The sequence below is a fragment of the Centruroides vittatus genome, unplaced genomic scaffold (genome assembly GCF_030686945.1).
Source record: "Centruroides vittatus isolate TY-2023 unplaced genomic scaffold, ASM3068694v2 contig_1891, whole genome shotgun sequence".
Lineage (NCBI taxonomy): Eukaryota > Metazoa > Arthropoda > Arachnida > Scorpiones > Buthidae > Centruroides > Centruroides vittatus.
In genome coordinates this window covers 666,585-691,154 of record NW_027121163.1, presented here as the reverse complement: position 1 = coordinate 691,154, position 24,570 = coordinate 666,585, and the positions used below count along the sequence as shown (strand labels likewise).

Sequence of the window (24,570 nt, the reverse complement as noted above, 5' to 3'; positions counted from 1 at the left end):
CACGTCTAAAAATTTAATGAATATTTAAAAAGTATATATGTCTCACCCCGGCAAGAACACTGGTATAACTCGTAAATTGACAATTTTATTGTCTTTTAAATAAAAAACAATTAGCTTAAAACATTTAAAATTCAAAGTAAATTTATAAATATATTTTGTAAATGTGCTTTTGTCGCCATTTTCCACATTTTTATATAAAATTATTCCAGGAATTTCTTCATCTGTCAGCATTCAGTAGGATTTAAGAGTTGTCTAGCAGCTTATATTTGGCACAGATTAACTCTGGCACACTTATCTAACTTTTTTATCATTTGTTTTTCGGATGTGCAAGACTATTTTAGGAATGGCGTAATTTTTATGTAAAAATATTCCTTGTAATAAAGTAAACAGGAAGTTTTTCTCCTGCGAAATTTCCTAGCGAATTAATTTTTAAAAATCCCTCGAGAATTTCATTGATATCCCCTTATACATTCTATAATTAGAATCGAATTTAGACTTGTGGCACTAAGCTCTAACGTTTAGAAGAACCTTCCTCTTTTAAACAGTAATATATAATATATAAGAGGCCCTTCCTCTGTGTTAAATCCTATAGGACAAGACCTTAGAAGGGCGGTATATTGTTTACATTATCTGTAAATTCAGCCCTGTTTATAATAAAATCAGATAATTAATACAGATGTTTACTTATTTTGGTTCGTTCATTAATTACGTGTACAGTTTTTGGTCACTTGAGACGCTTTGTTGTGTACAATGATGTACTGTACTTACTTTTGGCAAATCCCCTCCCCATGTAATTAATGGCCGGTCTCTTTAATCTTTTATGTTAATTAATCGTACTTTGAATACACTGTATTTTAACAGATATCATATTTTACTGGGAGAAGAGGGCGCCGCCATTTTGAAAAAAAATACCAGACACTACTCACACAAGTAGGTATTGTAGTCTATTTTAACCATGAAAAGAATACATATCGCCACTTCAATTTGAAAAAAAATATCGCGCGCCGGGTTTAATTAGAGGAGAACCTCGGGGCCTTTTGGAGTGGGCCCTAAATTTGCTCCTATAAAAAACATGCATCCTTTATGTATTAAATTTTAAATTAATAAGAGGTAAAAATATGCTTATAAGGCTTTTATTCGTATATTTTTTATAATATTCGGCAAAAATTAGGTCCCACGTTTGTAACTTTTTTGGGCCTTATTATGCCTCTTTCACTGCATATTTTGGAATACAACCCAATTTTATGAGTATATATGCATTTATGCTTAAATTCCAAAGTTGGGCCTTTCGATGGTACCAGAAAGCCCTAGATGGTACCAGTTTTGCCTATATTTAGAGCCATCGTACACATAAAAATTACATATATTAATTTTAAAAGAATAATCTGCCTGTTGTATTTTAATTATTCAAAAAAAAAAAAAAAAAAAAAAAAAAAATGCATTTATATAGAAATTACAGGGTCCTTAACGTGAATAATTTTGAGGCCCCCTCACTTTCAGAAACATATAAGAACATTGTAATCTTTATCATTTTAATTTGAATATTTCATCCCGGCACCCTAGAGTGGGACCTTTACGTGTGTTCGAGGCCCTAAACAGTCGCCTATTATGAAACAGCATAGTAATTTTACGGATAATTATCACATTTTAGCTATAAAAAGGAATATAATTACATTGTTGTAGGGTGTGTTTTAATTATAAGTAATTTAAAAAAAAACTCTATGTTACTTATTTTAATTGCTTTTAATAATTTAAAATGTTTAGTTTATTTAAAAACGTAAGCAGCCGTGTAAAAACACTACGCAAAAGTAAACAAAAGAATTCATATTGTTAACTTAACAATGAAATCTACGTCACACGTCAACTTTCGAAAGAATTGACACATCACACTTGTGACGTCAATCGAGTACAGGCGGATCAACCGTTCCTATTGGCTGATAGTGACGGATTTAAAAAGAACTTGCCATCTGGAGCGCCATTCGCGTTAGTAATGCGTTGTGAGGTGTACGTGTTGTTGTTACTTCTCCAGGCTTGCTTCTGGTCACTAGACGTCGACGGATATTCTTATCGCAGCAATCGCACATGGAAACCAAAGAAACAACGATATCCTGTTGTATTAGGTAAAATGAAAAGTTATCTTTCGTTAATTACGTTCTACAAACTTGATGAAGGCCATACATTCTGGTGTAAGTCACTTACACCTTATTTCTGCTGTAAGTTACTTAAAGTAACTTACACCAGGATGTGTGGCCTTATAAAGTACTGTACTTACTACACATGACTTGCAAGTAACTTCTACCAGTTGTGTAGTGTTCTTTGGTATTAAAAATAATATAATTGATATAAATTAATTCAATTTGCCTGTTTTTAAACTAGTGTGGGCATTGTATTGTAAGTCTTCATTCATTGTTACTTATAAACACAGTAATAATTGCTGTATGGAATTTCCTTGTTAATTCTCAGAAATGTCTGTCAAAGTCATGATCTTGAGGGGACTGCCGCAATCTATGGTGTTTTTTAATAATTAAAAAACCATAACCTCTACTCATTATTTTAATTTCCAAGTTGGGAAAAAGACGAGTTAAGCAACGTCGAGTAATTTCATAATGAAAAAAGCAATTTTTACATTAATAAATTGCTTTTTTTTTTTTTTTGCAATCCGTGTTGCGAATTCTATATTTAGTCTTTAATAATCTATTAAAATATATCAATAAATATGCTCGGGAACGTTGTCAATAAACCAATCAATTGCTAATCTCGGACGGCAGCCGAAGTATATACTGTATATTGATGCATCGTTATAGATTACGACAGTTTTAAAATTGATTTCAATCAGTATTTTTTATATCTTTCCGTCGAAAGAAAAGAAAACTCACACTGGTATCACCGATAAAGCATTATTAAGGAAATAAAAGTGATTTTTAATTAGAAATAAGCTTAAAATCTGGATTAATTTCGGGATAAAATGTTACTAAATTTAAAAAAAAAAACATTAATCTTTAAATAAAAGATACACGACAACAATATAATGCCTGTTCTTGTAGAGAATTTGACTTTTTTTAAATTAGAGACTTAAAATAAATATGCCCTAAATAAATAGTTTCAGAACAGTCTCTCTAAATAAAACATGTTAGCAATTAGTTAAATTACATTTAATAATTTAATACAGAATTAATTTAAATTGTTTCTAGGCATATTATCAAGTACGTAGGCCAATTATATGGAATTTGTCTTAAAATATTGTCTGCGGATACTTCTGTGTAGCATTGTTTTATTGACGTAATTAACATATATTTAGACCGTTAGTCCGCATTAATTAATTTAAAATGTGTATCGTTTAAGTGTTTTTAATGGTCGTTAAATGGTTTTCCGTATAATAATCCACACTAATTGGATTAATTTTTGGGTTATAAGAAGACATAGACCGAAAATAATGGAGTTCGGCATATTAGTACGATCGAGTTTATAGAAGCTACGTAAAAATCTATTTAACTTACAAGAATATAAGTACGACGTTACAAATTGGTTAACGAAAGAATTTATTTAAATTTGGCGAACCCGCTGCTTTGTCGAATTGTACAAATCTATTGACGAGCCAACAGTGAGGACGAATACCTCGTCCGTCCCTGTTATTGATCCACCGAGAGACGAATTAAGTCACGTCAAGCGGAGCAAAGAAAGTCAAGTTCATTGCTCGCGCGAAATCTGACTATTCATTGATCCGTATATATGTAAACATTGGATAAATACTAAGTTTCTCTGTGTATTATATATACAGCTGTACTTTAATGTAGTTGCGTGTACACAGATGACGGTGTCTGTTGCCATAGTCATTGTCACGTGATGAGTTTTGCAATTCTTGTTAATAGTTTTATTGGCCAACAATTCTTCGAATTTCAGAAAAAACTTTCTTTTGTTATTCTAAATATAAAACGTATTAGTTTATTAATATAAAAGAGCGTATTAGTAGTAGCGTACTCTAAAGTTTCGGTATTTCCTTGACCCATTTCTAAAATTGGTATAGAATATGGAGTAATGATATAGGTTGATGTTAAGGACGAAGTTTTTTAGATGTACGTACACCTAATAACCCAAATAATTATTCAGGAAAAATGTTTTAAATGTTAAAAAATATATTGAGAGAGACCGATTCGTTGTTTACTTATCAAACTTAGAAGTTTTCAAGGTTGTGTAATGGCGTAGAAGGAAATAAATTCGAGAGGTTAAGCCCCATTTTGTTGTTCAAATATAGATTTAACGTTACAAAAGGTATTTTAAGGTTGTCTGCCTAAGGGTAAAACTTCCGACACGTTTGTAAAATAACTTAAAATTAATGGTGTAGAATAATTTGCAATTTTTTTTTTTTTGCTTAATTTAATTCGTGAGGTCTTTATTTGATTGTTCGTCGGGTCACACAACAGCCGTAAATGAACGGGTTAACCCGTTCATTTACGGCTGTCGTGTGTGTATTTACTTATATTATCGGGTTTCGTTGATGTATATTTGTATTTGTCTTTAAACATCAGTGGATAGTTAGAGCCTTTTTTGTTTCCAGTGTTGTTTAAGTGGATTGATGTCGCTTTTATTAGTAAATTATCGTTAAATCGGATCAAAGGTTTGAATTCACGTTTAGTTTCGTTAAACGAATTTTAACTAATATATCGAATAGAATAAAATTGTGTTGAATTTTGCCGAAGTTTCTCCGAATATTTATTCCGATAGATCCGTTGTAATGCAGGGTTAAGTATTTAAATTGAATCACGTCAATTATGTTCGATTTACATTTCGTACTCTAAACATTATTAAATTTCCATGAACGTGTAAATTAATAATTGAATATGCAAAACAGTACAGAAATTACTTTGCTTACAGTTATTTATTTATTTGGCAAATAATTAAATATTTAATACCATTAATAATTGAATTAGTAACATTGTTTTCTATGTTATGGAGTATTTTAATATACCTTCAAATATATTAGATTTTGATGGTTCCGTTAACGCCGAATTGCCACCGGGCGTGCGAGACGTGTATTTAGAAGCCCCAAAATTGGAAAAAAGATTGTAATTTATAAATAATTTTATAGTTTAATTACGTATTTGCAGTAAAATTACCTACAGAAGCTTTCAATCTTATGTACTGTACCTAGAAGCTCCAGTCTTACTCGACCATTGGCTTTGTCTGTATACTAGTACCTCATAATATCAACTTTCTATTGTTTTAATTGCATTAACTTTAATTCAAGGTCATCGGACTCATCCAAACTCCAATTAAAACTCAGAATTACACAAAAGTTATGCTTTCTTGGAGTCAAACTCAGTTTTCATACAAAACACTTATACATTAATAATCCGTATTTTTATGTTATATTGTCATGTTATATATATGTAAAATGTTTTGATAAACTGTAACTTGTTTTAAAGATTTTAATTCATGAAAGAATCTTTCCTAACAATAGTCATCCAGACCTGTGTTATATATATATCTATAGCCTCTAGTTGGCTCTAATAAAAGGCCAGAAAGGTTAAATATAACACATTCCTTTCTTTAGTGGTGTTACCGTAGATAAATTTTTGACGTCGAACGTCCTTTCAATATCGACGTTTATCTTAAAAAACAAATTAATTAATTTAAAGTCTTAATTTAACTTCAAAAATGTGTTCTACGGTATTTTTGAGAGTTTCGTTTGAATGAAATACTCGACGCATTCGAAGACGATGCTTCGAGCTTCAAAAAAATTTATGTAATATTAAATAAAGGCTTATTCGTTTAATTAAAAGGAGTTTTTACTTATTTTTGGGATGTCGTCTTAAGTAGTCGAAACTGCATCTGCCTACGTTCGTTGCTTCCTTTACCAAAGAGTGTGTTAACGTGCGATAAATATCGATACTTTGTTATCAACTAGACGTTATCGACGTACGGAGATTAATATTATCAATATTTATAAAAAGATAAAAGTTAATCATAAAAAATATAAACTCTGGATTATTTTCAAATTCTATTTGACCCATAATTGTTCATTGAAATAAATTGACGTAGCTAAGTGCGAAGATTAATCTGTTGTCTTTGTCTTATTCGTGGAGTTTAACTGCCATACGCTGTAGAATGTTACGGTATTTTTAAATGGTTTGAAGCTTTTAAAAAATGTTTTAGTATACGGTTGGAATCTTGATCTAAGCACCCACCTAAATAACACCACTCTTGAAACAGCCAATGATTAGTTGTGAATAGATCATCCCCGTAAATACTCTCTCTTTCAAAATTAATTATTAAATTTTAAATTACTGTAATTATGTTAATTATTATCTGGAAAGTGTGTGACATATGTTGATCTACAGAGTAACTCTCTGTTTCATCTTCCACATGCATCTAAACATCTGGTTGTCTGCAGTAATTCCTAGAGGTGGTAAACAAAAATTGCATCTCTAACATAGAAGGCATATTGCATTCTATGTTAGATGGCAAAGTTGGAATCGCTTGTCATTAAGCAACGTCAGTAATCTGCAGGAGCTGTTGAATTGTGACTGACTTGGGAGGAGTGATAACAGATATGCTGTAGCGACAGTGGGAAGAATTTGAGTATCAGTCAGATGTGTGTCGTGTGGCACGGGATGCACACGTCGAGAAATTGTAATTGGAAAACTGAAGTTTTCACATTTACCCGTGTTTAATATACATTACGACATCCTCGGATAATAATTAACAGAATTACGGTAATTTAAATTGGTAGCGTTGTTTTTTGTGAGAGCCTGTGAATTACTAAATGAACAATCTTGCACTGGAAATGGCATAATCGCCACCAAATCACGCAACTTTTAATGTCAAATTCGAACTTACATATAGATTGCATTACATAATTCTTTTTAAGATACTCTGATTCATTGCCAACATGCAATGTATACAGTCAAACTTTGATATAGTGCCACTATTTGTTTGCTTCTAAATAATTAGAAATTATTTAATACACGATAGAGGCCAAACCACCTATCTTTAATTCGAATTACATAATATCTTTGTAATTAATTAGCCGTGTCGTAACCCAAAGTAAAAACCTGGCAGTGTCGTACGATCGTTATCGAGTGTAAACAAAATGAAAGCCGAGTCACGACGTTTAACAGTTTCTAAGGAAAAGTTTGGTTTCGTTTCAAGATTTTGAAAATTACGCTATTTACATTCTGAAACAGTAAATAGTTAATTTTATTTAAGTCTAGTGTTTATATTTCTTTATCCTTTTAAATATTAAAAGAATTAACAAATGTAAGTATTAAATAATAATTTGAAATCTATTTCTAACAGGAAGTAGCTAATTTCCTGTTCACATATATTTATCTTAAATAACATAACCGTAAACACTAATTCTCCTCAAAATTATTAAAAGATTTTATTATTTTGTTTATTTTAAACTTGCCGAGTTGATGTAATAAACAAACAAATTGAACGGAAATGTTACATTTTATCTGATCGTCGAAGCCCGATTACATTCGAGGTGCGTATTTTATCTTCGACGCCGTATCATTTGTAACACTTAAACTTAAGATTAATAATAATTATATTTCAAATTCAAATGACGATCTGTTAATCTCTCGTATTTTTGATTCCGTAAACTTATAATTAACTGCTTAAAATTATACTTTGGAGTTCTATACCCGAGATTCTAATCCAAATAATTTATAGATCTGCATATTTACAAAGATATTTTGTTTTTGTATGTTTATGTGGCTCGATGCTTCCCAAAGTGGTTCCTATGGACCCGTGAAGGTCCTTGGAACCATTGATGGGGTTCGTGGGCAACTAAAATTAATTTAGGGGTGTGTGGTCGGGTTTTTGCTACGAGAAGGGATCCACGGACATAATAAGTTTGGGAATCATTGGCGTAGCTAATACAGGTATACACTGATCAATGACGAAGATGTTGCTAAGAAATGTCAAATACCTGAACATTGGTTCTTCTTTCCTAGCACTAATCCTGCAATGGTGCGGGATGTATTTAGTCTAGTACTCGTACACACTATATGTAATGCAGTTGTAATTTACCTATCTAAACATAGAAAAGGTGTGAGCAGTTATAATTTTGTGGTATTATATTAATGGTTCTTCGGCTTGAGTTTAAAACAGAGGTTTAAGCCATATTAAAGCATTGGTTGTAAGACTGAATTATTTACAGTCATCTAATATAAGTGAGTAGAATTCTGCTTTAAAACATAGTAAGGCAATTATGCTTGGTTTTGGTTTGTCATCTGTTTAAACTGGTCACTAGTAGCTCGTGGGCCACCTGTGTTCTGTGAATTCCTAATAATCTGCCCTTAGTGCTATTGTGATATGTTATTTACCCATTTTCTCCCTCGTGTCATTACGCAACTCAGGTTATATTTATGACAAAGAACATTTAAAGTAAATTTGACTGATAAAACGATGAGAATAAACTATATATAGTAATTACTAGTTTGCGTATCATTAGCATATATTATATTAGTACTTACTATACTGGCAGTTATAGTGTATGTTGGTCAGCAGCCTACGAATTTCACTTGTGGCCCACATCTTGAAAGGTTTCTCATTACTGGTTTAATCAAGGGTTTTTTTGCATTTGACAAGAACTACATTTGCTTTTCAGATGGCATTACAGTTGATTTTAACCAATTTTTGTAAATATTTATGTCAATTGAAACCTTTCCCATCTTTTTGGCAAGGAAGCTTTTTGTATCTCCTTTGAAAGCGTACCTCTCCTAACAGACTTGTCGGGTTCTCCTTTTTTCAAGCCATATTTTCTTTGGAAGTCTTATCTTTTAAGAAAGATACCAGATTTCTAAAGCAATTGCTTGTGGTGTGCGTGATGAACCTTATAAATTGAGGCATTTTAAGCGTTTGTCTTTCACCTATTATTATTATAGCCTGGAAATAACCCAGTTAATTAGGCTCAAGTCGATTAAAATTCTGACTTTTACTTAGATCTCGAACGTCTTAATCGGTTACGTTCTGCCCGACTTCTTAAATATCAAAAGTCGTTTGGTAGTTGTTAATTGTAAATGATATTGTTGGTAAAAAATAAACAGGAATCGTTTGAATAGGTTAATCGTAATGCGTCAACAAATTTATTGTCATTTCGTGACAATAAATTTATTGAAGCGGTAATTTATGAGTCAGGCTAATTGAAGGATAAATTTGTTTATACGAAGGGTTTTTATTTTAATAATCATGGCGGTATTTCTATTTTAATACAAACTTTTTTTATCTGTATGTATGGGGGGGTTAATTATTACAGTTACAGACTATAAAAGAACAATAAAAATGTGAAAATTTAAGTACAGGTTCAATGCTGATATATTTTTTCTGACATGCTTAGTTACAAAGCTTTGTCGAACCAAAGTTACAGAACTCAATGCTATGTCCTGGACCACTAATCGCATGCCTTCTATATCGGTAAAGTATTTACTTAAGAATCCTTAGTTCGTTTTACTTAAACCTAACTTTAGATAACAACTGTATAGAACCACAGTGGTGAGACTGCCGTACGATAGCCTCGTACGGCTCTTCTATATAAAATAGTTTCGATAGAGAATGCGGCTCTTATTTCTGATAGGCGACGTATGGCTCCTGTCGTGACGAGGTTTCGCCGGCCCCGATATGGAATAAAGGATTCTAAACAACTGTAAACAATGCAAATTAAAGATACTGTGAAAAATACCATCTGTGTCCATTCGGTAAATGAGTGTGGCATTTCTGGAAATTTTAAATATCATCATGTAATTCTTCCTGGACTAAGAGGTGTCAGAAAATTGACAGTCATCCTTTACCTTAAATTTTTATTATCTACAGTTTGTTTTATATATTTTAATACAATAATAATCGTTAGTTTACTAGGGTAAAAGACTATTTTAATTATTCGTACGACGACAGGTGTTGTTTTAAAACCGATAATACAAAACAGATTGTTTTCCGAAAAACTGTTCTATAATAACTTCCACGGCTGCATGTGTAGCGACAGAAATGCAACATCTGCACGAAAGTGTGATTAATGACCTCTTATAATGGCTTTCGTTTTCCTTCGGGTTTTGGATTTTATGGTCCGGGACGGACTTCGATCCGAGGTCTATCGCCTGATGCAAACAGTAGCTAATTCAACGTCACTTAATTAATGAATTCGGGGAGTTAGTTAATGAGGGGATGGCTTATTTTGCCACGTATCTTTTGCATAAATAATAGTTACAAAATTGAATCTCGAATTAGAGCAGTGATTCTCAACCACTGTACCGCAGAACTTTAGTGTGCTGCGAGATTTTTGAAGTGTGCCGCCACTGCGAATACCCACACGTAAGCAACGTCGGACAAGTAGTTCAATTAGTTCTACCGTCCTAGGCTGGGTTTGCAAAATTGTAACCGGTGTTACCGGTAATTGCCGGTAGTTACCAAGGCGTTTAGAAAACGTGACCTAAATAACCAACTGCGTCTAAAAATCACCGTTACGACGTCACCGGTTGTTCTGCGGTACTTACGAAGTAACCGTGTGTGCCGCCAAATTTTTAAATTATTAAAAGTGTACCGTGACGAAAAAAGGTTGAGAATCACTGGATTAGAGAATCGTTCAGATTTGGCCTGGAGGCGTGTGCCAATTTTTTTGGTGGATGCATTTGAGAATGGCTGTTCCAAAACACATGTTTTTGTTAAAAGTTAAAAATGGGGCATACATAATTATAATTCTCTCATAGATTAAAGATTTTAAGAAATTAATTTTATAAAAATATATTGAGTAGTTTAAATAATTTAACTGATTGTATAGCATAGTTAAAGCTTACTCAGCAAAAATGTGAATGGAATTAAATATAACAAATTCATGTAGTAGTTTATAAATAAGCAATTTTAAGTTCGAAGAAAGAATCTTAATGTTTAATATATAAATGCCAGGTTTTTTGGGTCGTAACTTGATTTAGTCTTTGTAATTAAAATTAACTAAATTAGAGCCCAAAAATTTGGCATTTAAAGAATTTTATTTGAAATCTAGGGGCATATTTATCTCGACACTCCAATTTTTGGACGTGCATAGTTCCCTCGCACCTTATTTGTCATTAATTAGTTCGATCCTCCTCCTCTCGGTTATTCCGAGTATGGAACCGGTTTACTTTATTGGTAACGCCTAGTACAACATTTAGTATTTTTGAATCCATCCTGACACACAAGACAGATAATACAAAAATGCTATTCCATTAAAGGAGTCCACTGTTTGTCGTCTTACCTTTAACGGGAAGATTTATTCACGAACAAGGGGAGTGTCCATTTGGTTTGTTGTGGGTAAATGTGCCGGAGTTTGGTGTTTGTCGAGACTGAAGTAGTACTGAAGTGTAGTGCAAGAGTTTACTAAATACATCTCTGCTATGTTCAGATATGTATATGATATGCTTGTTGGATTCTTTGTGGAATTCTGTCTCATTCCATTTGTCAATATCATTGTGAACAAAGTAGGAGTAAAGCTAGGAGTCAAATGAGTACACAAAGACAATGTCCATTTCCTAGATATTCATATATAAAAGGGCACTGGCAGGATAAATACATCTGTATATAGAAAACCGTCATTGGCACCTTCCTACATATACATTGATTCTGAAGGAACCAGTATGGTTACATCTCCTAAATTGGTCCAAAAGCAAAGATCAAACAGATGTCTGGGTATCATAAAGTACAATGCAGCTGCACAGTAAGTGGAAGTGGCAGTTTGGTACCACTCCTGCTTCAGTCCAACTGCATTAAATTTATTTCTAATGCTTAAGCCAAATCTCATGTTAAGTTTAATTGCTATCTCTAATCGAAATTACTTAGTACAGTAGAACTCCAATTATCAGAACACCAATTAATCAATATGTCCAATTATCCAAACCGTCGCTTGTTCTCCTCTCTCTCCCACCGATGTCACACTGCATTCACTGTGAACATGACTCTGATCGTGTCTGCAAACACGCAGAAATGAAAATGCGCGATAAAAAAGCCAATATTGACAATACATCAAGGAACAGAATTTGGGAAACATTGTTGAAAAATTGACGTGGGAGCATCTACTGTTTTGGACATTAAGAAAAATGGCAACACAATACTGCAGTTTGCCACAATAGATCCAAATGATCGGTAGGATGCTGCCCGCGCATCGACGAATAAATACGGTACGTGCACAATACCGTGCTGCTACCCTGTAATATCATTCTTTACATGTTAATCTACTTATCTGAATCACCCGCAGAATGAATTAATTTGGATAATCGGAATTCTACGGTATCTTAATTAATTAGCTGTGTTATAGCCGATAAGAATGTATTTATAATGATAAAATGTTATTTTCTAGTGCCAGGAGACGGAGGTAGCCAACTCCAAGCTAAATTGGATAAACCAGAAGTTGTTCATTATTTTTGCAATAAAAAGACAGATAATTATTTTGACTTATGGTTGAATTTAGAATTGTTGTTGCCTTATGTTTTAGATTGTTGGGTGGATAATATGAGGTAAGTGAACTTTATTTGTTGATTTATTTTTGAAAATTAAAGATTATAACGTGTGTGAATCTTTAATTATTTGTTCTCGAAGGCTAATTTACGATAACAAAACCAGGACGACGACAAATGCTCCGGGAGTCGATATCAGAGTTCCCGGATTCGGAAATACGTCGACCGTAGAGTTTTTAGATCCGAGTCAAATATCTCCGAGTAAGTATGTTGGATTTTTAAATATTTTCTTTGAATTTTGTCAAATATAATTAAATTTTGGCCTACAGTGGGCTAGTAATATGGTGTTGCTCTGCTAAGCAGACAAGCCGAGAACAAATGTCGGCAGTGGCAAGTTTTTGCTTAGTTTGTGCGATTCGGAAATCTTTCCGAAAAAGTTACCCCTACCAAAATAAAAAAACTAATGAAAAGGGGACCTGAGCCATAACAAAAGACTCAAACCCACCTCTTTTTCGACAAGTGACTGGAGAGAGATAGTCTGGCATAAGCTCGGGACTTGACGCCCTACCTGCTTTTCTGGCCCGGCCACAAATAGGGAAGGTCGTACGTCTTTCTTCCATTTGCTTTCGTGGCATGCTTCAGTCTCCTTTTATCTTTAAAATCTTTAAATTTACACATAAAGTAAATATAAATAGGACACAGAAACAAAGTAAACAATTTGAGTAAGAACAAGATAAACGTATGTAAATTCCATTAAACTTGGTACCACAAACATCTCATCACTTAAGAGTACCGTACGCCACTTAAGGCAGCCGAAAAATATTTATTCTAGAAAAATTTCCAACCTTTCCTACCGACGAGAGGCTGTAAAATGTAAGTCTGTCTGAAATGGATCTATTTATGTATGTAATCAACCAAAATAAGCATAATTAAACTAAGGATTTTGGATCCCTGAATTACTGGTAGTGTTCCTATACACCTGCAGACTCAGGATTATTTCTAATTTTCGACATTCTTGGTCATTGTTGGTTAATGCAATACGTAATGTATTAAATTATCACAGTTGACCTTCTAAATTGGAATTAAATTTTTGACCTCTTCAGTATCTCTGAATTACTAAATATAGGATTTTGAATTGTAAACAAGAATATTGTTGCCAAATTACATGACTCTTGCACTCGCTCTTGTGTAGACCTCTGTTACTATACGTAATTACTGTTCATTTTAGAGGTGAGCAAATGGTAGTAATTGAATTTTGACTGTGTAATAACAAACAGGATGGACTTTCATTCATTTATAAGTTCTTCCTTTTTATAACACACTAATTTTCTGTACATACAAATAAATATAACATGATATAAATTACTAGCAGGTAGGCCCGGCGTTGCTCAGGCAAAAGTAACGATAGCGAAGATTAAGATTATTACGTTACAGTCAACCTTGCCCGTTTTCACAGAATGCAAGATTGGGTCCCCCTGTTTCCAGACTAATTAGAGAATTTTTAGATGGGTCTAAAAATATGTTCGATTTCCCGCAAAAACGAAAAACACTGCATCTGCGTCTTGCACGTCGCTTTCTCTTAACACTTACATTGTTGATGGAAGTGTTAAGCCTTAATCCTGTCCCTCTCCCCCGTGGGGAGGAATTTCGAAAAATCCCTTCTTAGTGTGCGTTCTCGTGACGTACCCTAATGTGTACGAAATTTCAACTTTCAACTCCTAACCGTTTGGGCTTTGCGCTGATTATTATCAACTCGTCTCGATTATATATATAGATTATAATTTCCTGTTTTTATAATCCTCATCGTGGTGCCACCATTGAGGGGTACTAAAAGACATTCCTAATTAAGTGCTCGATTTGAATTACAAAATAACATTTGTAATTATTATTTTTTTACATAATTTGTAACAAATATCCGAATTCATTTGGATTGTTAAACTAGGAGGATAGTTTGATCCCGAACCCGACCTTTACCTTACAAGATGCAGGCTGGTTTTGAGGGTCAAATTTGGAAAGAAAAAATACATTGTATATATGCAAAATAGATTAAATTTGGTATAGTTTGACGTATAATAATAAACATAATAAATAATTTGTTTCAGGTACTTACTTTAGTGCCATCGTGAATATGTTAGTAAGTGAAGGTTATACGAGAGGCGTAGACGTCAGAGGTGCACCGTACGATTTTAGAAAAGCTCCGAGTGAGTATTGTGTTTCAAAATAAAAATAGCTAATGTTTTGTTCCAATGTTTTATTTATTTATTTATTTATTTATTTTATATTTATTAGATGAACTTAAAGATTATTTAGAAAATTTAGAAAATCTCATAGTGGAAACATACAAAATGAACGGTAGACAGAAAGTGTACGTAATCTGTCATAGTATGGGATGTCCCGTTTCTCTCTATTTATTAAATCGGCAGAGTCAGGCGTGGAAAGACAAATACGTTAACGGAGTAATTTCCCTTGCCGGAGCTTGGGGCGGAGCCGTTAAAGCACTGAAAGTATTCGCTTCCGGTAAGATCAATTTATTTTTAATTGTACACACACCTTCGATCTTACACACATTCACGATCTTAAATGTCAGAAACGAAAATGAAAAAAACTAGCATTTAGTTCTATTTCAGTGTTTGTTTTAATAAATAAACAAGTAATGTGAATGGAAATTTGTTCTTTACACAGCAACAGATACCAATTTTTTTTTATTTTGTTAAACCCTTCCCATCCTGTGGGTACTAAGAGGATATTTTAGGAAACCCATTATGGGTTTGCATAATGGGGTCCATCCAGATAAATGGACATGGTTTGACATATCTGGATGGACCATCTGAATAAATTCCTGACGTTTTTTGAATAAATTCCTCATTTGGATTCAATCTCAAGTCCTCAGAGTGGCTGATTGTACAGTGTTGCATATAAAATATTAGAACACGCACTTTTGTCTTTAAAATGGAAATTTAAATTTACTAGAAAAAATTAAAAGGAGTATTACAGATGACATCAAAGCTTTCCATTAATCTTCATATTGCATATTTTCAAAACTAAAAATAAACAGATTTAAGTGAAAAAAATTATACCGTGTTTAAATTTAAAGTTAGGCGAACGAACAATAAATCGTCTAAATATTACAATTGTTCTACTCAGGTGAAAATCTCGGAGTGGTCGTCATTAATCCGTTAACGGTGAGACCGGAACAGAGAAGCTCTCCCAGTTTGGCATTCGTCGCTCCCTCCGACAAATTCTGGAGCGAAGACGACGTCTTGGTGAGCACCCCAAAAAGAAATTATACCGTCAACGACTATCGTCAGTTTTTCGAAGACATCAATTACACGACGGGATGGGAAATGTGGAAGGACGTCCGCGGACTCATTCACGACATGACTCCTCCCGGAGTAGAAATACATTGTTTACACGGAGCAAATGTCAGCACAATTGAAAGGTAATCTTTTATTATATTATTATTAGTATTATTAGATTATTTGTTAAGTTGGGGGAAATATATAGAGGTAATTCGTGGTCCTAAAAATTCAGTCAATATAAAGACAACACACTCAAATACAATGGACATCACCAAATTTCTATGTTGGCAATGATACTTTTGGCTTCACTCTTGCCCAAAATTGGGAGAGAGACTCGTATGTACATTTTCACGACATTGCTTCGACACCGGATGGTACGGTCAATATGGGTATATACCAAACACGAGCAAATGCGGCTCTTGCCGAAAGTGCTATCCTTCCCAGCCTTACCATACTATCTGCCAAGACAGTACAGAACTGCGGCTTCCATGCATTTTGCAAAACCTACATTTCGGCTCCCACCGAACTCTTGCTTACCCATCTTTGGTATATACATTAAACTTCGACGTCTGTAATCTTGGCCATCTAACTATCAGCCTGCCGCTACAAGAATCCAGAGTGCAATGTTCTCTGAGATGTCAAAAATTTGGATATCTCGTTAGAACCTCGAGAATTTTCAGATAAGTCTGGTCCTATCTCTCATCTCGTACACTTCAGTTGTGGACTTGATCAAAATTGCAAGAAAAAGCCTACTTAGTGTAAAAAAAAAGCACCAAAGAATTATTCTGTGGGCATTACAAGAGCTTTGATTAGGGGCATCAGAATGCTTTTCTTTCAGTTAACTCAGTTTTGATTTTTATTTCATTTTGAAACAATACATGCAGAAAAATAAATAAATTTTTAAAATTTATTTTAAATTAACAAGGTTTTACTATGTATATGTTTACTTAACTTGAAGATCAAGGGATAAAAACATCCAAAGTTAAAGTTTAATACAGCCACAGAAAAATTTAGGCAAATCTCCTATTATCGAGCCACTTCTAAAGAATCTGTTTTGGAAAGATTACAAAATTGCATGCAAAAATGCCATAACCGTGTATATCGTCGAGGTGTTCTGACCCCGTGTCCCGATTGGAACGTCGGTAACACGCCATATTGGTAAAAGGATGTAAATTCCAAGTTGTAATGGCACAGAGTTGTAGTGTTTATCTTACATTATGCATGAATATGGACTATTAACAGAGAAAAAATGATGATTACAGACCTATTGAAGGGTAAGAGGGTACAAGGGAAAATAGGTTTGAGTTTAAGTAAAGTCAAAAATTGTTGGTACATTATTATATGGAAACCCTCCATACTGTCCCTGGGACCTGTTTATGGCTTCTAGTTAATGTAGTGATCAAATGAAGTAACACACGGAGAGGCAAAGACAAAAATCAGACCTTGTGATATGGCGAGCAGGCATTGCAACAAATTTGGCACCACCGGCTTGTGGTGCCAAATTTCTTCTGAGCACTTTCCATTTGACAGATGATTACATAAATAATAACTTTAGGTAAATATTTAAAATAAACCTTCTTATACTGTTGATTTTCAATATAAAAGCCAAATGAATACTGGATTAAATCAGTCTGCATTACTGCTACTAATAACTATTAAATACTGAACACCTACTTCTAGTGCCAAATTATTAAATTAATATTTATTAATGGATAATTTTGGCAGATTCTTTTCTTCCAGAATTTTCTAGTGGGACTCTGACCTGCAACCTCGCTTGCCATGTGGATGCATTGCCAGTTGTGTTGGACGAGTACCATAGTGGGTGATTATAGGTCGTGGGTGCCGAGCCGTCCCGGTAGGTGCCGCGAATAACAAGTATGGTTATTTCTAAATTAAATATGTCTGGAATCAAAGAATTGGGTGGAGGTTTGGGTAGCATACGTGGTAACACGTCTGCACGGTAAGTGGCAGTTGCAGGTTCGAGTCCCACTGCCAGCTGATTCTTTTTGTCCAGAATTTTCTAAATTATTTAATACATAGTAACGTAATAAACGACACTTAATGCCTACCTCTAGTGCTAAATCACTCGGTATTTAATAATTATTAGTAGCAGTAATGTAGCCCGATTTAAACCGGTGTTTGAGATGCTTATGTATTACAGTGAAACAAATTCCAATTATTATGATTCTCAATGTAAAGAACTAATGGGGAAAGCAATGACCTAGTAATACTAATTGTCCATTCTGTAGTTGTCATCTCATATCATTGTTAAGGACACAAACCAGAGGAGCAAACTCATGCCACAGTTTCAAGTAGGATGTATATAATTGATAACATGTTACCTCGAGATATTCTGTGCATATTGTTCTTTGGTACTCATCATGGTATCATCATTTGTTAAAGCAAGTTAGGTTGTTGAAATTCGGTCTTGTATATCATATGTAACGTATTAGTCTCAATAAGTGGCATAGATTTATGCGGTAGCCTGTGAAAAACGATATAATATTTGGGTATTGACTTAGGTGGACCATATTTTTTTAGATCTAGTATTAATTAGGATGGGTTGAAGTCAGCATCTGATTTGCTAAATGACTCACAATAGAGCGCTAAACACTATCAGATCAGCAGAACCGTTAGGATGTAAACAATGAATCTCAAGCATTGCCAGTTACAGCCATAGACAAATCAATGTCTTAATTGGTTTACTATATGAGATTATGTCAAAGTATAGCACTGCAGATTACTGTTCTACGTAAGCAAAAACACTTCTAATTATGAAATATAAACTCTGAATACAATTTAAATGTACTTAGTTTGAATCAAGCTGATAATCTTTCAAATTCGGATTCCCGTTCTGGGTGCCTAATCTCGAGATATGCAAGTAACAGACGTGTTGGGAGTATTACATCGTGAACTAGTTCAGTGAGACTATTTGCTAAAGGAGTTTGTAACGTGCAATACTACCAACACATTCGTCTTGCTATTCACATAACTTGGTAATAATGGATATTACATCAAATTTCTACTTGTGTAAATCCTCCTCCTTCACGTTCTGTTACCAATTTTTGTTTTCAGGTTATACTATGCAGATTTTTCGGAACAGCCGACCATCTCTTACGGCGACGGAGATGGCACAGTCAACATGAGGAGTCTCAGAGGTTGCCTGTTTTGGCAGGACCAACAGAAAGCCAAAGTCTACCATAAAGGATTCCAGAATGTGGATCACATGGCCATTCTGTCAGATCCGCAAGTACTATTTTATATTCGAAAAGTGTTAACGCTGTGATCTCTCTCCGCGACCGACGATTGTTATATAAATTATTTTCGCGTTGTATAAAGTTTCTACCTATCTATTTTCCTGCTAAATAAAGTTTAAAAATGTTTTTAAAGAGTTTTTTGTGAATGCTACAATAGTCAGTAGAATAAAAAAAAATCCCTGAAAAATTACCTTCTTTCAATTGTAATTGTTTGATTACGACTCCTAAATTGATCCACTTGGGTGTAATCTGCAACTTTTCCCAGTTAATTCAACTTAAAGGACATGCACCTTGACCCAACTGCCACATGACAATATCGGTCAAAAAAAGTGACAACCGAGGATTGTGAATGCGACGACCGGTCGATTGGGGCCAAAACACTACAGCAAGTCGCTACTTTTTGCATTTCAAGACAGCCGACAACCAATGCTATAAAACAAAATATCTTAGTTGTTCGGTCAACCAATGTTTTCTTTTTTAGACGATAAGGGGGAGAAACAAACCAGGTTTCTACACTACGAAGGAACGTAACACTTAATTAAGGGGACTTTCTTTTCCACACACCACCACCTATCACATCTGTAAGTGGAATAAGATTTTTTATGATACATAATTATGGAGATGGAAAGCTCTATTACCACTCACTTTGGGAAAGATGGGATCATTTAATCTTGAAAATGAACAAATACTTCCTGCTCTTTTCTCCTGTGCTATTCGCTTGTGCCAACGATCGATCTGACATCTACCGGTGTTAGCGCGAACTACATAATGGCGACTACTATGGGTATAATGTATGTCTGTGGACAGTAAGAATTAGAAAGTATTTAACCTACAATGGTAAATAATAAGTATTGCTGTGTATTTGGATGCAAGTCTAAAGGTACATCAAACTCAGTACATATGCACACATTCCCAAAAGATAAATTACTGAGAAAAAAGTGGGAAATAAAACTAAAGTTAGGAAAGCAATCAACGAAATCTATGTACGTTTGCAGTTTGCATTTTGACAAAGACGATTACTATTTGCCAGGTAATAAAAACATTTCTTATAAGTATATTTTAACTGTTATCACATATGGTACTTACGTTTTCATAGGTTTACCATGTGCTCGGCATTATTTAAAACCTAATTCGTATCCGACTAAAAACATACCGATAAGGAAGTTTGATACAACCACCTCAAAACAGATTGCTGAGCAAAGGTCCATTCGTGCCCAAAAAAGACAAGAAATACGGAATAAAGGTTTGTTTCTTAATTTTGTCAGATGCATTTCTTTAATAACGCTATACCAAAACAAGATCTTATAATGATTGAAATCACTAAATTTTTAGGTTTGGAACCGGCAAATAAGAAAACTATCAAGGAAAAATCTACGTATCAATCTAATAATGACACCAACATTTTGGAATTGTCACAGCCCAGTACATCCTGGTCTAAATCATCTATTGACTGCTGTGCATGCACAGATCAACAAATGACATCACAAATAGAGGAGGATGAAGATATGACATCAGTATCACAAGCAGAAAAAGATGCAGCTACAGCACTCTTAAATTTAAGTGAAAAATCCAACATTCAGGAGGAGAGGGATATTTTGATGGAAAAAGGAATTCAAGTGAATACACTTTTAGATTCAACCTTAAAATTTACTGTGTTTGACTTAATAAAATCAGACAATGAATTGAATATTCTCACAGGTTTAAACAGTTTTAAAATGCTTGATACCATCTCTGCCTGTGTTAGTGAGTTGCAGTCCAACAATACTGCTTATAAGCCTACTACAATATCTACTAAAGTCCAAATTGTTCTTGTTATGATGAAGTTAAAACTGGCCTTGCCCTTTGCTTGTGTTTCAGTTTTATTTCAAATTTCCATGACAACATGTAGAAGAATATTTTTCAATATTATTGCTTATCTGAGTCAAGTATTAGGTGCTGCAATTGTGTGGCCTTCCAAAGAAGAGATAATGAAAAACTTACCTTTGTGCTTTCAAAAATACAGCAAAGTTCGTGTGATTTTGGACTGCACTGAAGTTTTGGTTGAAAAACCAAAGTGTATTAGTTGCAGAATATTAACTTATTCCCATTACTATGGTAAGCATACTGTTAAAGTATTAGTTGGAATTGCCCCATCTGGTCTTATCACCTATTTAAGTAAAGCATATGGAGGTAGGGCATCTGACAAAGCCATATTTGAGGAATCAAATTTGTTAAATTTACTGGATCCTTATGCAGATCAAGTAATGACAGATAAAGGTTTTCACATAGAAGATGCTTGTTCTGCTAGAGCTATTGGTTTAGTACGTCCACCGTTTGTAAGAAAGCAAAATCAGTTAAGTAAGCATGATGCACTGGAGACTGCAGAAATAGCAAAGGCCAGGGTACACGTTGAACGTGCTATTCAGAGAATGAAACTATTTGCTGTTTTAAAACAAAAATTAGACTGGACTTTACTGCCACATATTGACAAAATTCTAACCATTATTTGTGGTGTGGTAAATTTATCTAGACCAATATTGGGTGATGACAAATTTTGAAGAGTGGTGTGAGCATTTTCATTTTGACCCTATATAATGAAGCAGTATTAAACAGCAATTTAATACTGTTTTTATAATCTTATAGTTAATAAGGCTTACTCATTTTTGTTTTTCAATTTTTGTATGATAAAGAACTCAAACACTAGTTAGGACAAAATATTTTATTCCAAAACAAAACATAACATGTTTTATAAAATTATTAGTACTTAACTCTCTATAATTATTTTGCATAAATCTGTAAGAAAATATCTTTTTTTGCAAATTATGAATAAAATACTGAATAAAAGAAAATGACTTTGTTTTAATTTGTTTAATTGGGTGCTAATATTGTTATAAGTTAATAAAATTCAAAGTAATGTGTATTTTCTTCTAAAAGTGATTTCTGATGGAAAAAGCAAGATTGTATTTAAGAATTATGACTGCATAGGTAAGGAAAAATAATTTTGGTAAAATCATTTAGTAGCTTTTCTGTCAATTTATAAATAAAACTATAGTCTGCTAAAACTTCAAGGGTTTTAAGGGTTTGGTCTTTACTACTGAATATTACAAAATCACATGAATTTAAATTTAATATAGCCAAACCTAATTGTACCTGTCCATAATACTTGTGATTTTTTTTTAAGCTGTAATTGCCATGCCCATCGTGTACTATATACTTAAGAAATTGCACCATTTCTTCTGCAGATTTTTCTGCACCAATTTTGGGGCACTTTACTTCAAGCAGCTTGATAGGTTTTTCATCGTTAAATACAATCCCATCAGGAGAAAATGCAAAACATGTCAGTAATGGTGAAATTATCAAACCAAACTGTTTGACATCACAACCATAGAGTGTTCCATACAATGTGAGTGCTGTTTTTTCCCACTTTTTACCATACTCTGTATTTTCATTTCCCTTAAATTTGCTTCTAAATATATTTGTTAACTTCTTTTCCCAGTCTGCATTTTTCCTCCTTCCATAAGTATATAGTTCATAGCACACTGATCCTGTCACTCTAATACTTCTTTCTTTCTTCCATAAATCATTATTTTGTTCCATTGTCAAGTGGCAAATGTTTTCTATCTCTCTCTTATTTTTGTATATATTTTCTCTGTAGTACATTGAATCCTGAATAGGCATAAGATGATCACTTATATTAGGCAAATATTTATTACAGTCCATACAGTGTTCAATTACTTTTAATATTGACCAATGTGGTGCAATATTATCAGCTGAACTTTGTACAGCTTTGGCTACTAAGCATTTTCTTCCAATTGAATGCTTTGCTAAAGCAGAATCAGGCAACTCTTGAAAAAATCGTTCTCTGATAGCATCTCTTTGGCTTTCATTTAATGAAAGAATTTCTGTTTCCTTTGTCTGGACATGGCACAAATTTTCAACTTTACAAGCTCCATATCTCCCATCAGACCTGCTTGACATTTTGCTCCAATACTGCTCAAGATCAGTACAACTCAGATCTTCCAAAGTATTACCATACCTGCAAGAGAAAAGTACTTATTTATATCTTCATGCCAATACAACTAACCTATTAGTTAAATATTTGAGTGTTTTACCTGTTTACATGAAGCAGTGTCCCTATTGAATGCTTACAGTATCCTGCTTCTCCTGCTATGCAAGTACACTTTATAGATGTCATCAAATATTTATTGAGTTCTGAACTCCATTTGATATTTAACGTAATTTCGTGAGGTTTCTTTGAAACAATACTAGATAAGCAGAGAGCGAAAACTTCTATTTCGACTGGGCAACCATCGTCGTCATCTGTCTTATATATTTTTTCTTTAATGCCACAGCAAATTATCTGTTTTAGCATTTCCTCTCCTTCTATAAGACATCTTTTTCTATCACCCACATATTCTAAAATGTCACAAAGTGAAATCATTATGGTATTAATCCTAGTTGATTTCGTAGTTGTTTATATCGGACAAGAATGCGGATAAAACGTTTTCACTATAGAGAGAAAAGTTAACACACAAGTGACTCGCATTTGTAATTTCTATGTTGACAGGCACGCTATACCCTTTATGGCAGCCATCTTAGTCGATTCATACGCCACCTATAGTTAGTGGCACAAGCGAATTAGATGCCTTCTTTACATGCAGTATCATTGGATAAGTACGCATATGTGTCCGGGATAGACCTTGTGAAAAATTCCCAAGGAGTTGTCTAGCTTGGATTTAATCGGTCAAATAACTTGTCGGGTTTATGAGATGATACAAGAATCATTCTGAGAGTTTCTGCGTGTGGAAAACATATTAGGTATACACCCAATGCTTTCCACATTGTAGGCAACACCTGCTGCATACATAATAAAGCAATCCTTATGAAGTGTTTTCACCAAGATATGTGACTAGGCATCGTTTCCATTTCCCAACAGAATAAATGTCATTTTGATTTGAAGAAGTGACTGCCTGAAAATATTCGTGAATTACCTCAATGATGCTTTTAAGTCAGTGTCTTGATGTTTGCAGGAAGCCTTTAATCTGGCCGCTTGTCCTTCACGGACACACACTGTTTGGCAACTTGCTAAATTTCGACGTAGCAGAACGAGCCCAAAAGACGAATCTAAAAGTGGCCACCCTCGATTGCAGCTTGCAAGGAGGTCATTGTCAGGGAGAACTCCTAGACAACTTACAGGAATGTGAACACCTTGCAGATTAGAAGCCTGTGTTTAGGTTTGTTATTTCAATGAGAATACAGTAGAGCATCGATTAACTGACCGCATTCTAGTCGGCAAATTCAAATGTCTGCTAGTGACGTGGCGCTACAATATTTGGTTATGTCTTAGCTACTTTAATATTATTTTTGTTAAATTTTTGCATGTTTTAGCTGGCAGCACTGGCTCGACCACGAAAGGGAGGCTAGTATTTAAACCAGGCCTAATACACTATACTAATAATGTATTTTTTCATACTTTTTGGTTATCCGACCAACCCCAGTCCCCAATTAAGTCGGATAATTGATGCTCTACTGTACTTAAAATTTCAGTGAACTACATTCACGATGTACAAAACACTTTACTTCGGAACTATACAGTACTAAAACTGGATA

At 33.9% G+C, this 24,570-nt stretch overlaps 2 protein-coding genes across 2 annotated transcripts; both read left to right on the top strand.

Moving 5' to 3' along the window:
* The first annotated feature begins 1,897 nt into the window (after positions 1–1,897).
* Positions 1,898–19,113, top strand: LOC136970062 (lysosomal phospholipase A and acyltransferase-like). The gene is made up of 7 exons (XM_067264432.1): positions 1,898–2,120; positions 12,329–12,485; positions 12,568–12,686; positions 14,528–14,626; positions 14,715–14,942; positions 15,570–15,864; positions 18,800–19,113. Exons 1-7 carry the CDS (start codon positions 1,991–1,993, stop codon positions 19,008–19,010), a joined length of 1,239 nt encoding a protein of 412 aa, XP_067120533.1. The 5' UTR covers positions 1,898–1,990; the 3' UTR covers positions 19,011–19,113.
* A 588-nt stretch (positions 19,114–19,701) lies between these two features.
* On the top strand, positions 19,702–21,809 carry LOC136970076 (uncharacterized). The gene is made up of 2 exons (XM_067264449.1): positions 19,702–20,224; positions 20,314–21,809. The coding sequence occupies exons 1-2, from the start codon at positions 19,816–19,818 to the stop codon at positions 21,516–21,518; spliced, it is 1,614 nt and encodes a 537-aa protein (XP_067120550.1). The 5' UTR covers positions 19,702–19,815; the 3' UTR covers positions 21,519–21,809.
* Positions 21,810–24,570: the final 2,761 nt, after the last annotated feature.